Source organism: Phasianus colchicus, chromosome 3, assembly GCF_987193195.1.
Source record: "Phasianus colchicus chromosome 3, bPhaCol1.hap1.1, whole genome shotgun sequence".
Classification (NCBI taxonomy): domain Eukaryota; kingdom Metazoa; phylum Chordata; class Aves; order Galliformes; family Phasianidae; genus Phasianus; species Phasianus colchicus.
In genome coordinates, this window is record NC_143438.1 from 58049115 (window position 1) to 58066040 (window position 16926).

Consider the following 16926-nt stretch of genomic DNA (forward strand, 5'->3'; position numbering starts at 1 on the left):
GGTTCCCTCCAACTCAAACCATTCTATGATTCTATGATGGTTATGAATCCCTTCCAACTTGAGATATTGTATGATTCTATTCTTTTAGCTGGCTAGTGTAAAGGTGGCTCAGTTGGCATGAGATAAGCATGTAAACCTTTGAGAACATTAAGACACTAAAACCAATAATGTAGAGAGGCACTCAGTACACATAAAATCATTTATTTTAATAGATTTACAACTTTCTGAAAAGAAATATATTACAGTGAATATAATACAGGTTTTGTAATTTCACTAGAACGTGAAAATTTTTGTAGATTTTATTCAACTCTTTCTAGTTCTTCATAAAAACATAAAGGTACTTTACCAGGAAACTCTTTCCTTCCACTGCTTTTACACAATAAAAATTTTACTTCACCCCTGAGGAAAACTTTCCATCCCCAACATTTCAGCTATAAAAGAGAATAAGTTTTAACTTCCTGTTGAATTTATACAATTTTGAACCATCTGGTAAACTTCTAATTATATTAGAAAAATGGGATACTGAAAAAGTATTTTCTGGCCAAAAGAAACCCCCCAAAACTACTGTATAAACACAGTTCAAAACTACTAGTTGCATTTTAGAATGGCTGATAAAAGGGGAAACTTTTGTATCGACATCATGCATTAAACCCACTGTTTGCTGCTACCATATGGCATACATAATATATTTTCTATTAGGCTGATGAAGTAGCATCTTCCTTTAGATTTTTCCACTGATATTTGCAATGTTTCATTTGCAAATATATATAATATATATACAAAGTGTAGGTTAGATAGTGTATTTATACTGTACATAGTTTATAGATTTAGTAATATCTGTATTCATAGACATTTTAGTCTGTACCTGAAGTCAATGTCATTGGATGGTTGCAAAATACCCAGTCCTGCACGGGATTGATCTAAAGATGGACACTGCACGTTACTATCAACAAGATCTATCTCAAAATATGAAAATATTAAAACCAAAAATTGTTTAATTTCATGGACAGCAAATAACCTGCCAGGGCATTTTGCTATTCCTGCCCCAAATGGCATATAATAATACTTCAACTTGCGACCGTTGCGGTAGAAGTCAGTCTTCTCTTCTTTATTCTCATTGAGATAGCGATTGTATTTGAATGTCTGCAATAAAACCCACAGAAGAGTTACTTGATATCTGAATACCTCCAAGGTCTGGGTGATGCTATTAAGACACAAAATGCAGTCTGGGAGGGAATTGCTTCTGGCAGTGTTGTACAAGACAATTTTTCTGCTATTTGGAATGTGTAGCCCCTGAGAAATTCTGGCCTGTGGGACAGTATAATCTCAGGACCTTTGCTAGAGTTGAACTAGTGATTCTTTTTGATAATTTTTCTTTTCTGACCCATTAAAATAAGCATTACAACTTGCATCAGAATTTGAACATTGATCATTCCATATCTTTGGGAAAATACTACCCTTGTCCTCCCTTGATCTCCCCACAATGATGACCTCTTCTTATTGAAGAAAGCAAAAAGCAGAAGGCTCTCTTGGGTTTCCAGCCCAGTTTTTGGTTATAGCAAATCATGTTCTTCAGATAGACAGTGCTTGCACTGGCTTTACTTTTTCTCTTGCCCATCTTTGAGTATTCATGCATTAAGAACAGACTGTCTGGAGTGTAACAGTGAATCAGTTGTGGGGCGCTCCTGATAAATGATCTGTTGAATGGCATGTTAGCTTCTGCCCGAGCTCAGAATGTAATGCACTATGATAAATACTTACCAAGGGGTCAGCATAGATTTCTGGATCAAAATGCAACAGTTGAGGATAAAGAGCTACAATATCATCCTTGCGAATGTTGTAAAAGCTGTTCTCTAAATGCAGAGTGAAATCCTCCTTAGCAACTCGGAAAGTCATGGATGCGCTCGATAGCCTCATTGCCTCCTTGATGATGCTATCTATAGGCAGAGGAAAAGAAATGGTTACCATAGAAACAGTATGTATATGTCCATGGGGGAGCTTATGTATTTTGAACTGTTCAAATCCATCATCAGGTCCTGTTATGAGAAATAATTTAACAAAACTTTACAAATGCCTAAGAAAGTATCTTCTTCATTTTTTGTTGGCATTTTTATCCTTTCTGCAGATTAGTCTGAGAACATAATCTTCTTTCCATTGAAAAATATTTATAGCTGATGCAACATAATATTTGAAAGTAAAACATGCTTTTATACTGAGGTTAAGGCAAAACTGAAAAAATAACCTTCCGTAATGGGATATAAAATTTGACAACACCTTTTTTATTTGATCTTAAGTAGACAAAGTATTGTTTTGAATTACCCATGGGTGTCCAATGCTATGTAGTTGTGTAGCAGTATTCGGACATCCCTTTACCCATGAAAAAGTGCTATTCATGTGAAGTAATATTCCCAGGACCAGTTCTGATTCTGGTAAGAATGATAGTTAGCCACTGCTAAGGAACAAATAGATGTTTGTTCTGGTTTTGGTTGGTTAATAGTAATCCCATAGCAAGTATTATTTTGGGAACTAATAGAAGATATTGAAAACAGTGGGGCAATTTTTGGTACTCCTGAATGAAATAGTCATACCTAGCACTGGCATATTATCCAACTGTTTTCGGTTCAGTGAAATATAGTTGCCATCTAAGCTAATCTTCTCTCCAGCACTTTCCAAAATACTTTGCACTTCTTCGGTAGCAGCTCTCATTGCTTCTGGATTCCTAAAATAAAAAAAAAGAAGTGTAAAGTAGTCTTAGGAGTGGTATAAAAACAGGTTTTGCCATTCGTTTTTGTCCTGACTAAAATGTAGTTTGTTAGCTGAAAAAACTTCTAACATGGCAATGTTGCAACAAAATCTATTTATGCCATCACACTGCTTGACGTCTTGGCAAAGACGCAATAGCTGCAAAAAAGGAGAAAAAACACTATTTGTTTCTGTCTCCAATGACAATGGGACAGAACTAATGTGCGTAACATAGGCAATAAACAGTGATGTCACGAAAAAGCAATACCAGGAATAAGAAATCAGAAACAATCAGTCATAGATTAGGAAGGAGCCCTACAGCGGCTACAAGATTTAGGAAGGGGATCATAGATCAGTTTTATAACATCACTTTCCTACTGATGTCCAATCCTATGGCAATGTGTTATGTCTAAAAAATTCTTAATACTAAAAGACATAGTATCCTCTACTGTCTAGATTTTGTTATAGAATATCTATCTATAAGCTATGGTGAAATATGTATAGATAATAATACAGAATGTGACAGTATCATTGTTATGAATGCATAATTGGGGCATTAAATGACTTCAAGGCCAGGAGATTTAAGCCAGTGCATTCATGGAATGAAAAGTACCAAAAAACTTCCATTATTAGCATCAGTGGGTAGATATGAAAATACAAGACAGAAATTTAGATGAATACTCAAGAGGTAGACATGTAGGGCTAGATTATGCAAGTTTAGATTCATTCCAAAATGGACATTTAATTGTTTTATCTGAACTGTGCACTCCTCTCACGAGTTACAAGCTCAGCAGATGCCATTTACACTGCAGCTATCTAAACTTAGGAAAATACTATATTGGAAAGTCTAACCTGGAAGTTTAGGAAAAGAGATGTAAGAATCCTGAATCACTTGGGGTTTGAATACCCATCCTTCTCTCAAGGAATTCAGACATATCTCAGGTGAATCTCAAATCTCTGGTTTAAAACATCATGCATTACTTGTACAATATTTTGATGATCACTCTTCATGCTGCCACAATGGCTTTATCCTCAAATACAAAAGCACTGTTGCAGTGAGGGTGAAGAAAGCAGCAGGGAAGTGCCATTTCAGTATTGCTGCATGACTACTGTAACCTCAGTAGTATATCAACATATAAACTATTTTCTATTAAATATCTATTAAAACAACAACGAAGTTAAAGCTCGTTTTGCCTGCTCTAGAGAGATGATCTAAAAAGATCTGATTATACTGGGAGAGCCTTCAATACAATTAGTATTCTGACTGCAACCAGCACTTTTAATGTCATATCGTATAGGCTTACTCCAAAACTTTTTTTACAAAGCGTATTACATTTTACTTTTTACTGCTAGGATTCAAAGTATTGCCCCAGAGTAGTATTTTTTGAAAAAGCATCTATGGAATTGCCACCAGTGGTACCACCACTGCTTGGTCTGAGACAAGTGAGGGAGTTTTCTGCAGAAGTCCAGAACAGCTTGTCACTTGTGCTATTATTGGCTGAAGCAGCAAAATTTGTCCATAGTAATGAACTGGCTTCTGAAAGACAATAAATATTATTCTTCTCATTTGGAAGCAAGAAATGCTGGGACTTACTTAAGAAGGTAGAACAAGCTCCAGAAAGTGGCAGGAATGGTGTTAGCTTGTGAGGCCCAGAGCACTGCCACGTGTGTCTTTGCTTTTTCCATGTCATCAAAGGTTGACAGAGTGTCATTAAGAAACATGCGGAGCATGACGAGCTCGGAGAGGTTGTCCCTTTTCAGGAGGTTCTTGTGGAGCAGAGCCTCTCCCAGCTTCTCACGGGCACTGTGGGCACTCTTGAATAGATGGATAGGCAGCCCTGCCACAAGGGCTGGGAAGATCCTATCAAATTCCTTGAAGTTTTCAAGGGCATTCAGGATACGAGCTCTCTCTGTTTCCCGCTTTGATAGATTTTTGTCATGATTTGGATTAAATTCTTTACCAAAAAGTGTTAAAAAGCCAGATTCAAACATCACCTGGCAACAGAATGTGTAAAGTCCTTCTGTAACCCAGGTGTTAGGCTGAAATTTAGGTGCTTTTGACTGCAGCATGACGTATTGTAGATTTTCCATCATTGCTTCGATGAGGGCATCTAAGGCATTACCTTGAAGTGTTCTAATGAAAGTATGATGAAAATTTTCAGTGGTGTTTCCTTCTGCAGGGTCAATGCTACCATGCCCAAAAGCCTGTTACAAAATAAATTATGTGCATGATAAATAAGACCTGCCATGACCTTGATAATAAAGCCTAATAGAAATTAAAGCCAAAGTATAAATTCACAGCTTACTAGAGGAAAGTATGATAAGGACTGCAGAAATTAAAGCCAAAACACATCATAGCTAACCATTGGGAAGCATCATATGGACTACGAATACTAGAACCAAAGCAGCTAAGTAGGCAAATGAAAATAAAAGTGAACAGATGCTCACAGATAAATGGATGTGGTTACATAAAGCATCTTTCAGCTCCCACTGACATCAAAAGGAGCCTGTTGCTTACTTCAGTAAAAGTTTGATAGACCCTCTACTGTGTTGCATCTCATGTTGAGATAGTAGGACCAAATCTTCCATAGTGATAAGAATCTCCTGAAGAAAGCTTAAGCTTCAGCAAACTACATATAATTTGGCAGAAGGTTCTAACTGTGTTTCTCCTATAGCAATTCGGGATACTGCCTTGCTAAATGTATTTCTTGGATAATCCAAATCACTGTAAATTTTCTTTCCATTAAGGAAAAAAAAGAAAAAAAAAAAACCCTCAAGATTTTATACAAATAAAAGTGCAGAAAAGTGAAAATTATATTTCAAATTAATAGTTATGCTACAGGGATTAACTAAGCACTATCTGTCCTGCCAGCACGTTAGATATTAAAACCATTTTTAAAGTGGTACCTTGGCAGAAGTAGCAAAATGGAACTTTTTCCAGTCCAAGTGTTTTCCCTGGCGCATCAGCGAGTGATATGAAAACGGGTCAGTGAGGAAATGAATATATTTCCCTGCTACTTGGCAAGTGAAAATGTGGCCATGCTTCTTCCGTTTTTCCCTGAGGAATTCGAGGGGGTTGGCACCAAACTGCAAGGCACAGCCCAGGTATGGAAGAAACCCATTTTCAAGTGGTGGCTCTCCTTGGCGCCTACAAAATAAAAAGCTGAGTTTAGAAGTATGTATCAAGATCACTTCTCCAAAACTACCAAGTAAAATGGTGATGGGAGAGTTTTAATACTTAATTTCTGTTGCTGTTGACAAGTAATTTCTTGCCCTTCTGAAGAGTAAGCCAATTGTGAAGTGTATGTTAGTCAAAAAAGAATAACAGTCTCCATTACAATAAGCATGACAGAACACAGATTCACTATCTCACTTTTCCCTAAATTTGTTTGTTTTTACCTGTTTAAACGTGACATTATTGCCTCTAGCTAACATGCACAGATGCATAATTGTCTCATAAATGCTTTCCACTAATATTGTCTGAAACGTAATGATATCCACAAATCAATTTGAACACCAAGGGGAATTGCCTTTTGAGTGTAGAAAGGTTGTTATTATTGGCATATCTCACTTGGACTCAATCCCACTGAAAACAGTGGGAAATTTGCCATGATCTTCACTAAGCATAAGATTTAGTCTTTCAGGCAAATTGTCATTAAGCCCATGCCTTATGTTAAGCATATGCTTAAAATGAAGCACATGTTTAAATGATGTTTTTTATTCTGACAGACAGAAAATTACTTTCCTGCAGAAAGTCACCATGGCTGCTAAAAAACTTTCAGATAACTCTTTTCCTCTAGTATGTTCTTGATGGTTATCATTATATGAGGTTAAATATTTTTACTTTTTTTGTTGAACTTTTAATAGTAAAACAAGAAAATGATTGCTGAAAAATACAAAATTGTAACAGAATCATAGAATCCTCAGTTGAAAGGGACCTTTAAAGGTCATCTAGTCCAACTCCCCTGCATTGAGCAGGGAAACCTACAGCTACATCAGGATGCTCAGAGCCCCATCCAGCCTGACCTTGAAAGTCTCCAAGGATGGGGTACCCACCACATCTCTGGGCCACCTGTGCCAGTGCCTCTGCACCCTCACTGTAAAAGACTTTTTCTTTATATCCAACCTAAATCTCCCCTCTTTAAGTTTGAAGCCATTTCCCCTTGTTTGATCACTACAGAGCATGCTAAAGAGTCTGTACCCTTCTTTCTTGTAGCTCCCCTTTATATATTGATAAGCAAATAACTTGCTCTGTGTAACCACACAGGATAGATTGATAATAGGAAATGTTTATAAGTGGGTATTAAACTAGGTAGATAAAAGCAGGTATTAGCTGATTAGCTAAGATTAGAGTACACTAAGCCCAGTGCTTTAGCAAAACAGAACACACATATTAATATTTTAATTAGCTCATTTGTGCATAGATTTCTATCGGCATCTATCTCAAAGAACTCACTCACTATTATTAAAAGTCTGTACAAATTCTATTGTCACATAAGTCTCTCAAAAGATGTAACTACAGTGCTTCCCATGTTACCTGCATTTATCCACCCACATTTATCCATTTGATAATCTTCAGATTACACTCATTTTAGTCACATGCACAGCATGTTTGAAAGAAGCAAAGAACAGGTATATACTAAGATGCATTTACAAATGGATTCCTTACCTCCTCCTCCTCCTCCCAAAAAGAAACCAAAAACTGCAACAGATTATTATCACTGTTCCCCAGATCCATGGTGTTATGAACATTTCTGGTAGTGCCCCAAAACTTCCAAATGGAAAACCTGCTAACTAACACTATAGCAGAAAAGGTGACTGAGAATGATACGGAATGACCGGTCACATTTTATATACGGTAGATGCACCACTGCATTTAATGGCACTCAGTCAACCTAGCAAGCTATTGATTAACCATTTCTGGACGAAGCCTGCTTTGTCTCTGCTCTGACATCTTTCAGCAGAGCTCTTCACTGGACTGATGTGGACAGTTGCAGACACGGCCTTGAGTTGATATCAGGTATCAGAAGTTGTTCCAAAGTAATCAAACAGCTGTAATAGTTGATAATTTGAAGGTCTCTTAGGTGTGTTTTCATCTATCCTGCAGATTTACCAATTACAGTCTATAGTTCAAGTTTAGCAATAAATTAAATGGCTGCTGACAGATGTTCAGTGGAGTCAGGCTGAGTAAATGGTGGCTGCAGTTCATGATGTCCCTTGGCTGCCAGCCTGCCCATTCTCTCCTTTTTCCTTTGTGTGAATTTACCTGGCTGCAGTGCGCTGCTGCAAGAGGGAGTGGGAGAGATTCAGCTGTGGGTATAAGGATGGACTTATTCCTCTAACCACGTTTCTCTACTAGAAAGAATGAAATACATTTTATGTAATGCGGAGCAAGGGAAAAGAAAACAGATTTAGATCATTACACTGCTTTTTTTTTTTTTCTTTTTTTTTTTTCCCCTCTGTGTCTTTGGATCTCCAAATTGCCTTTTACCTTTCCAGTTAATTCTTCTGCTTTCTGCCCTTGCCTCAAGCTGCACAGCACCAATTCAGCCAATTTAACAGCTTTGGAATATGACCTCTGATCCTGTATCAGAGAAACTTTGAGGAATGTATTGAATTTTCAGCGCCCAGGTCAACCAAGACTTTTTTCTTTTCTTAATTTCCTTTGATTGACTTCTTTCTGTTTAAATATATCCATATGTAACCACTTTATCTGTTCTGAGTTCTGCCATAGATCAAGAAAGTGGAGCACCTCTCCTGTGAGGAAAGGCTGACACTGAGCTGGGCCTTTTCAGCCTGGAGAACAGGAGGTTCATCAGTGTCTGTAAATACTGATGGGGAGCTGCAGAGAGGATGGATCCAGGCTCATTTCAGTGGTGCCCAGTGCCAGGATAACAGGCACAAATTGGAAGACGGAAGTTCCCTCTGAATACTAGACAGCACTTCTGTGATGTGCGGGTGATGGAGCACCAGTACGGAGCACCTCTGGCCAGAGGCTGTGGAGTCTCTTCCTTGGAGATCTTCAGCAGCTGCCTGGATATGAGCCTGTGCACCCTGCTCTGGGTGTCCCTGCTCGAGTGAGGGTTGGGCCAGATAAACCCTGAGGTGCCTTCAAACCTCAGTAATTCTGTGACTCTGTGATAGCTTGTCCATACATTGCTAAGACCTTTCTAATTCTCCACTTGCTGTGGTCTAACTCCAGTGGGCAACTAATTACCACACAGCCATTTGTTCTCTCTGCCCAAGTGGAATAAGTGAGAGAGTTAGAAAATGAGAATTCCTGGGTTGATATATCCGCTGCAGCATGGACTTACTCACAGCCATAGTTGCTTTGAGGTGTACCTGGCACAGTCTTTTCCAGTGGCCACAGTCCTTCTGAACACCTGCTGTGTTGTGGTCTTATCCACGGTCACAGACACTCTGTGGTATTCTGGTATGGCTTTATTCCCAGATATTCTATAGGCTTTGCAAGGTGTGTACCTGCTGCAGCATGAATTTCTCCATAGCCACAGACAATTTGAGGTATGCTTGCTTCAGAGTGGACTTATCTGTGGCCAAAAATGCTTTGGGTCATACATGCTCCCATGTGGGCTCATCTGCAGGCAGTCCCTTTGAGTTCAGCTCAGTCTGGAGTCCCAGCCTGTCCAGTGCAACAGCACAGGGACAGCAGTGATGACCCAGCCATCTGCCAGCCCAGGCTTATGGCCTTGGCTGTTATCAAAATGTTCCCAGGCAGAGAAAGCAACATGATAAGGAGTCGATGATAAGGCAGAAGCCAAATCTGCCACTAACAAGCACTGGTCCATAACATACAGTAAAGCAAACATGTTGCATGACAAGTGGAGGAGCTTGCCAATTAGCAGCTAACCTGCTATAGTATCTCTAAATTTGATCTAACACACTTCACACACCAATCAAATCCGTTGCTATCTCAAACCCTTCATGCCCCACATTGGCCACCAAAAAGGACTGTAGTGGTTTAATCCTGGCAGGGAGCTCAGCACCACCCAGCTGCTCACTCATTCTCTCCAGATGAGGATGGGAGGGAGAATTGGAGAGCTCCTTCTGGGCACCAGCCACTTTTGTTCTGATATTTGCTTTTATCAGTTATCACGAATCCTGGAGTTGTTCCACTACTCAGATAAAAAGAAATTGCTCGGAAACTTCATCTACTCATGTTGTATACTGCTCTGAATGCTATCGAATCCATACCTTTCCATTTTAAAACTCAAAATCCTTTCAATTTCATAACTCCCAGGCTTCAAGCCTTTCCCTTGCTCACTTCTATCATTATGAGCTGAAAAGATTACAAATTGAGATGTATCATCTGTGTCTGCACAATATGTATGCCATTCTCCAGCATCTTGGCAAGAGAACCTTCGCAAGTGACAGGATGGGACATTCCATTCAAGAGTTGACTAAATTCTACCTGTAGTATGACTTAATCACAGAATCACAGAATGGCCAGGGTTGGAAGGGACCTCAAGGATCATGAATCTCCAACCCCCCTGCCACATGCAGGACCACCAACCTCCTCATTTAATGCTAGACCAGGCTGCCCAGGGCCCCATCCAACCTGGCCTTGAACACTTCCAGGGATGGGGCATCCACAACCTCTCTGGGCAGCCTGTTCCAGTACCTCACCACTCTCTCTGTAAAGAATTTCCCCCTGATGTCCAACCTAAATCTCCTTTCCCTAATTAGTTAGGGGGGGAAGTGCAGTCAAAAGGCTTGGGGCAGAGAGATCTGGGAGAAGATCCCAAAAAACAAATTTGCATGGGAAGAAAGCCATGAATTGCATTGCTATTAGTAGAGCAGCAGCAAGCAGCAGAATGTGTTTCAGCAGGATCACGAGGCATATGTGTACAGAATACAATAAACCATGAATGATGAATCACACTAGCTATGATAATTTCTTGGCTATTTATTCTTCAATATTACCATTAATTAGGACACCCCAAGAGCAGATCCCCATTGTGACATGTGCTGTGGAAGTATATTTTTCTCCTGAAGCCACTTCCAGTACAGCCAATGCAGAGTGGCTACGAGAACAACGTGAGAGACATATCTTGTTAACTCAAAAGAAAAGTGACCTAGATGGCAAAGGGAAGGAAAGGAGTCAAGAAAAATTGGGTGGGAAATAGGACTGCATGTAGTGGGGGACCTACTACAAAGAACAGAGACTGGAGCAAAAAGTCTGCTAGCTCTAGGCTGGAGATAATCCAGGCATGAAGTAACTGCCGGGGGCATTCCAGCTGCCCAAAGGTCAGCAGTAGGAGCGCTCATGGACATGCTCCTATTTGGTAGAGAATATGTCTGGCTTCTCCCTGCTGCTTTCCCTCAAGGCTAAGCTGTGGGGAGTAGGAGAGCACTTCTGGTGCTCAAAAAGGATAAAAGGATAATCCAGGATGAATGTAGTAATCATTAAACAGAAATTTCCTCTTGTGCTTTGTCTAAAGTCTTCAAGAAAATTAAGGAAAAACTAATGGAAGCTATGCTGCTTTTTAACTGAAATGAACAAATGCCATAATGAAAGTTGTTGGATGACCATTGGAAAAAAAAAGGGCACAGCTATGTTATTTCTATCGTGATGTTATTTTAACTGCTTAAAATTAAACTTTTTCCTTTACAGTGAATGTTCCAATTTTGGCTTGCCCATAGCACCTGGCATTGAGCCATCTAGGAGGCAGAGCAGCAGCATATAGCGATGTCTCACTGGTCATGTGGGGTCTAATCCGTTTCTGAGGAAAACTCTTGGGTTTTATTCCTTTTTCAGCCTCACTCTTTTCTCAGTTTTTGTTGAGGTCCCTACAGCTGTGTGATAAAACAGTAAGGATTTGAATACTTTGCCAGGGTCTGCCCTGTCAAGCACAGCACTGAAGGAATTAAGCTGCAAATCTAGTAGATGGAAGTACTGTCCTTGTGTCAAACCGAGGTAGGCAGTGAAGCAAATGCTGTTATTTTGGAGACAATTTTTAAATTTCTACGCTGAAAGAAAAAAAAAAATGTTTTACAGCACTGAAGTTTGCCCTCACTTACTCTGAAAGCCACCTCCTTTCACATGTCAGCTCAAGATCCAGTCTCCTACTTCACTTACTTTTAAGTACAGGTGTTTCTTATATTTTCCTAGAAAAATAGTTTATTCCCTCAGCTGAAAATAGCTTCTTTTAACAGAGTCACTCTATAAAATTCATGCTTCACATTTTCTGCTTGTTTCTGTTAGGGGAAATTTCAGTTCTGAGTGTCATCTTTGACTACAAACTGTCATTTCATCAACCTAAACAGGTATGGTCACTTTATTATGTTTGCACCTGATTCTTACTGCATGTATAGGTCTCAGACTTCTCATTTCCAAACACCACTAAACAAGAAAGTAGGAAGTTTTGTCAGCTTTGTGTCTAACACCCCACAATGCTGTTTATCCAGATTCAGATACCTGTGGCTCCTCACACAATGCCTTTTCCTTTCATGATCTGGGTAGTTGTGCTGCAGTGTGATGATGATAGTTACAGATATTACCCTGCTTCCACAACAGGAGTAATTTCTCTCAAACTGCTAACCTTTCTTGATTTGCTCATGTAACAGTATTAAAAGTGCAACCATGTTTAGGCAGAGAACAGGACTTGCTTTGCGGCCTATTTTAAATAATTGCATTTTTTTCTTTTTCTTCCTTAGAAAAATTAAATGTGCTCCTTCTTTTCCATTTAAGAAACCTTTCGGTTGCAGCACTGTTGATAAATAACTATTATAGCCCTCTTGGGCCAATGACACCAACACAAATAAAGCACCGCTTATGCCTGTTTTGGCTGCTTTACAAACATAGGAAAAACTGAACAGTGCATTTGATGGTAGTTAAAGGAAAATGGAAAACATTTTAACAATTGCCCAGTGTGCGCAGTGGCTACCAGGAGCACCCTTTCTGTCACCTCTGTTCCAGGCTGTGAAGTATTTTTGGTCATGGACTCACTCCATGGATTCAGTGCTGCTCCCATGAAGCAAACAGGCTCAGCTTCACATCTGGAGAGGAACTGCTGTGATTCCTGAAGCCTAAGAGAGCCTCCTGGCTTGCTTGGTACAGCTGCATGGAAACAACTCGCTATCCACCTAACCAGCTTCATCTCTTATATTGCAGCTCTATGGTTTTAATTAGTCATGACCGACACACGGTACTTAAATAGACAATAATTGACAGGCCAAGCTAAGGTTAATCGTTTTTTTTTTTTCCCAGGGTTGCTGATGGCTTCATAACTCAGGGGTACTGAAGCACAGAAGGGTGTGACTGAGTTACAGAAGGCTGCTGAGTGCAGTTGCCTGTAAATAGCAATGCTGTACACAGTGAACTAAAGCCTCTTTATTCAGTGGAAGTCAATAAGAGGTACACCCTATTAAAAAAACAGTTGAGTTTTTTTCCCTTGAGTGTGATGTGAGATCTGGGTTAATAGTTTTCACCAGCAGATAGAAAATAAAGAAACTGCACAAAATGCAGCACAGCAGCACAGCAGCAGTTGGCAGAGCAATGCAGGCTGACACAGTGCAGCCTGGAGGTGCCATCACAGCTAGGAAATGCTACTGAAACATATAAAAAGAATTTCAGAAAGCTGCAGCAATATGAAAGGAAAGCATAAACAAGAAATTTAGAAATCCCTGAGTACAGCTGCTTGTAGTGCTAGAAAATTACTAATAAATAATTAAATATCACCACCTACTGGTAAACCTCCTCGATTGGCACTTGTGTGCTGTGTCCTAGAGCAGGCACTGAACTTTGCTAGTCAGTGTTTCCTACTTCTATAAAACAAAACTGGCATTCATTCTAGGTACCTATGTATTTGTCTTTGCGTTTAAATATAATTATAGATTTGTTCAGAGCTATTTTGGGGGGAAGAGAGATTTAGGTTGGCTCATGGCACGGATGTTCTGTAGGCAGCACTGCCTGCACTGACGTGATGGGTAACATCGCTGAAGATCCCCAGGGCCAAAGTGTAAACCTGGCTTACTCAGCATAATTGGGAATTTTGCTGTTGAATTCAACAGAAATAATGCTTTACTGTTCTCCAGCCATTAGTAGCAGCTCTTTTTAGAGAGGACTGCCAGCTGTCATCACATAGCTCCTACAATGAGAGGAGAGTCTAGAAACTGAAGGTCCAGCATCAGTGTTGACCTGACACAACTATCATATGCCTAGAAACTTATTTAAATCATCTGCCCCTCTTCTACAGACCACTGACTCACAGTTTGAAAAGCATCAGTGATGTTCCATGCACAGACAGGACAACACTGGCTGCCACATCTGCTAACAACAGCTAGCCCTGATCTCCCACCATGGCACGCCATCACTCAGCCTGACCTCACTGTAATTTTCCAAAGCCCAATGCATCTAGTTCCTGGATGTACTTAGGCAAAGAACTGCCCCTGCAGGGAGCCTTAACAGCAGCCAAGCCATTAAGTTTTAAGCCTCATCTCCATTGCACTCCAAATTTTCTGTTCTGCCCCTTAAGGAAAACTTAGCACTAGGAAATGGAATTATGACACTTCTCAATCCCGTATTTCTCCACCATTTTAGAGCTCTGTTGTAAGAGCATAAACTAGTTGCTGTTTTCAGTGGATCATGCCAGAAATGTAGTATCTTCTTCAAAGAGACTGTAACCCCAGAAATAAATCCAGCAGATCCCAGCCTGGACCTTATGCTGATGGAAATGGTGGAAGTCTTGTAGACCTGACTAAGAGTACAGCATCTAAAAGAATTGAAATTTTAAAGTGGAAGAGGGTAGATTTAGACTAGATATTAGCAAGAAATTTTTTATTGTAAGAATGGCAAGACACTGGAACAGGTTGCACAGTGATGTTGTGGATGCCCCCTCCCTGGAATCACTCAAGGCCAGGATGGATGGGGCTTTGAGCAACATGGTCTAGAGGGAGGTGTTCCTGCCTATAGCAAGGGGTTGGAACTAGATGATCTTAAAGGTCCCTTCCAACCCAAACCCTTTTATGATTCTATGAAAATAATATTAAAATATGCCATAGGAAATAATGCCAAGCAGTTTAGGATTTTAATAATCTAAATAATCTACAGTAATTGCATGATACTAGAATATAACACTACAATTCTATTTTAATTATGGTTGTTCAAAGGGCAGCTTTTGCCTACACTGCAATCTGCCTTCTGCAAAATTTGTGAGTCATCTCACTCCAAAGATGTGCTGTGCTCAGATTTCCTTTACTTCTCTCCCCTGCTGTAGGTTGTCTGAAAAGAATTACAATTCTTTTGTAATAGCATATCTTTGTAATACCTTTGAACCTGTAATTTCTTTCTTTATGAAAAACTATGCATGTACAGTGTATCGTATTTGCAATACAATAGATTATAAAGGTGTGGAAACCAAGCAATTTGCATCCTGTTTAAGGACAATTGCCCCAAACATTTCAATAGCAATATGGCTGGATGTTTCTTTTACTGATTAAGTTAATGTGTACATTCAGAGGATGCTCTGAATGTACTCACGTATCAAATGATGATAAGAGTGATTGCTTACACAATATCACTTCATTTTCTGTCTGGAATTTTCTTTGGCAATGTCCAGTACAAAATTCTGTAACCTTTCCCTCAAAAGATGAATCTTGCTATACCACTACCTTTCCTTTAGTATCAACCATCTCAAACTAGATCTCATTAACAATTATCATCCTTTCTTTCATTTCAATGAATTTTAATAATATGCTGCATGCTGACTTGACAGTTTTCCTTAAAATAGTAGAACGACTACAGGAAGTACTGAACTTTTGTTTGCTGGTAAAAACAAACAAACAAAAAAGAATATTAAGATTTAAGGGTTTTGTTTGTTTTGTTTTTTGTCTAGGTATCGCAGAGAAGAAACAGAAAAGAAAGAGGGCAGATACAAAAGTGGGGTAAGTAGGGAAAGGAAATGAATACTGGATGCAAAATAAGCCACAAGGAGCTTACTACTACTTACTACTACTTTTTACTACAGGGCTTACTACTACACAACCAATGAGCATCTTCCTAGAGCTATCTTTTTTTTTCCCAGTTGGTCAGTTTATTTGTATCATTTGTTAGCAAAACACTAAACAGAGAGAAATCAAAGCTCAGATGCAATTACAAAAAAATGATACTACTGCAAAAAAAAAAAAAATTATTTGGAGAAAGGTAATTGGGTGACATGCTAGTAGGAAACGACTACAGTGCAACAGTTTTGAAGAACACAACTAGCTATTCTGGACTGGCCCAGCAGATGGAGCAGGGAATGCAACAGCACTTTTGTCTTGCTTTTCTTCACTTTGTTCACTAAAGTTCTCTTTTTTTTTTCCTTCCTTTTTAATTTTTTTTTTAACAAACAAAAAATAAACAAGTTCACAATTTTCCTATCTCCCACATATCATTGTGGCTTACTATTTGCTCTTTTGCAACTTGATGTGTGTATTCACTTTCCTGAGTTATCCAGCTCTGAAGAGTAGCTCTTCATGTTCCTTACTCTATCAAACTCACAACTTGCTTTTACATCCCCATTTAGAAGTCATGAGACTGGGATGTCGAAAGATCCTCAGCCAGCCAATATCATGTCAGCAAAAGGAGTGTGAAATAATAGGAGTGGATCTCTAGAGTCAACCAGTGCTGAAGACCTGATATCTATCCTTACATATATATATTTTTTCCACCTTCACATTGCTCATTGGCTAAATGTACTAAATGCTCATCAGCAGAACAGACTACATGTTGTTCTGTATTGCCAAGGTTTACATTCATCTCAAACAGAAAAAAAAAAAAAAAAAAAACCACAAAAAATGATGCCCTCTGTGAAATCCAATTCTGCCTCACCTGAGGCAAATTCTCTTTGCACTCCTGATCCAAACAAAAATGCTGAAATAGTTATGCACAAGTTTACACTTACACACATATTAAGACCCTCTCCCTTTCTACTTACATACACAAGCATGTATGTATCCCTCGACTGTCAAACAAAAGATAAAAAGCCTTTAATTCTACTTGGTCTGAAACCACAATTAGCCTGGCCAAGCAAATTGACGCAAAGTCTCCAAACAAGCAGATAGGCTCACCCACCTACAGGAAAATGCCCAAACTATTCACCAACAGATACGCTGGCTGTTGGTTTAGCAGATACCTAAAATGGAGACTGAAGGACAGTAAATGAGAAGGATAGTTTTGCTGTT

At 39.3% G+C, this 16926-nt stretch overlaps 1 protein-coding gene and 1 long non-coding RNA gene across 2 annotated transcripts in view; one reads left to right on the top strand and one right to left on the bottom strand.

The window, feature by feature from the left end:
- The window catches only part of LOC149918609 (uncharacterized), a 33021-nt gene extending 16576 nt beyond the window's left edge, over positions 1-16445 (top strand). Inside the window, exons 2-4 of the long non-coding RNA XR_016465192.1 lie at positions 11966-12027; positions 12971-13117; positions 15597-16445. This is a non-coding gene — a long non-coding RNA (uncharacterized LOC149918609). The remainder of the gene's footprint in view (positions 1-11965; positions 12028-12970; positions 13118-15596) is intronic.
- On the bottom strand, positions 767-8554 carry CYP7A1 (cytochrome P450 family 7 subfamily A member 1). The gene is made up of 6 exons (XM_031612863.2): positions 7412-8554; positions 5650-5890; positions 4337-4947; positions 2589-2719; positions 1762-1937; positions 767-1143 (listed from the first exon to the last, which is right to left on the bottom strand). Exons 1-6 carry the CDS (start codon positions 7492-7494, stop codon positions 844-846), a joined length of 1542 nt encoding a protein of 513 aa, XP_031468723.1. The 5' UTR covers positions 7495-8554; the 3' UTR covers positions 767-843.
- Positions 16446-16926: the final 481 nt, after the last annotated feature.

What these genes read in the sequence shown, in the direction of transcription:
- CYP7A1 (XM_031612863.2), bottom strand. Translation starts at nt 7,494, where the DNA reads ATGTTCATAACACCATGGATCTGGGGAACAGTGATAATAATCTGTTGC. An exon ending in GGATAATATGCCAGTGCTAG is followed by an intron (nt 1,938 to 2,588) that starts GTATGACTATTT and finishes CTCTGCCTATAG; the next exon opens with ATAGCATCATCAAGGAGGCA. An exon ending in AAATCTATGCTGACCCCTTG is followed by an intron (nt 1,144 to 1,761) that starts GTAAGTATTTAT and finishes GTTTTATTGCAG; the next exon opens with ACATTCAAATACAATCGCTA.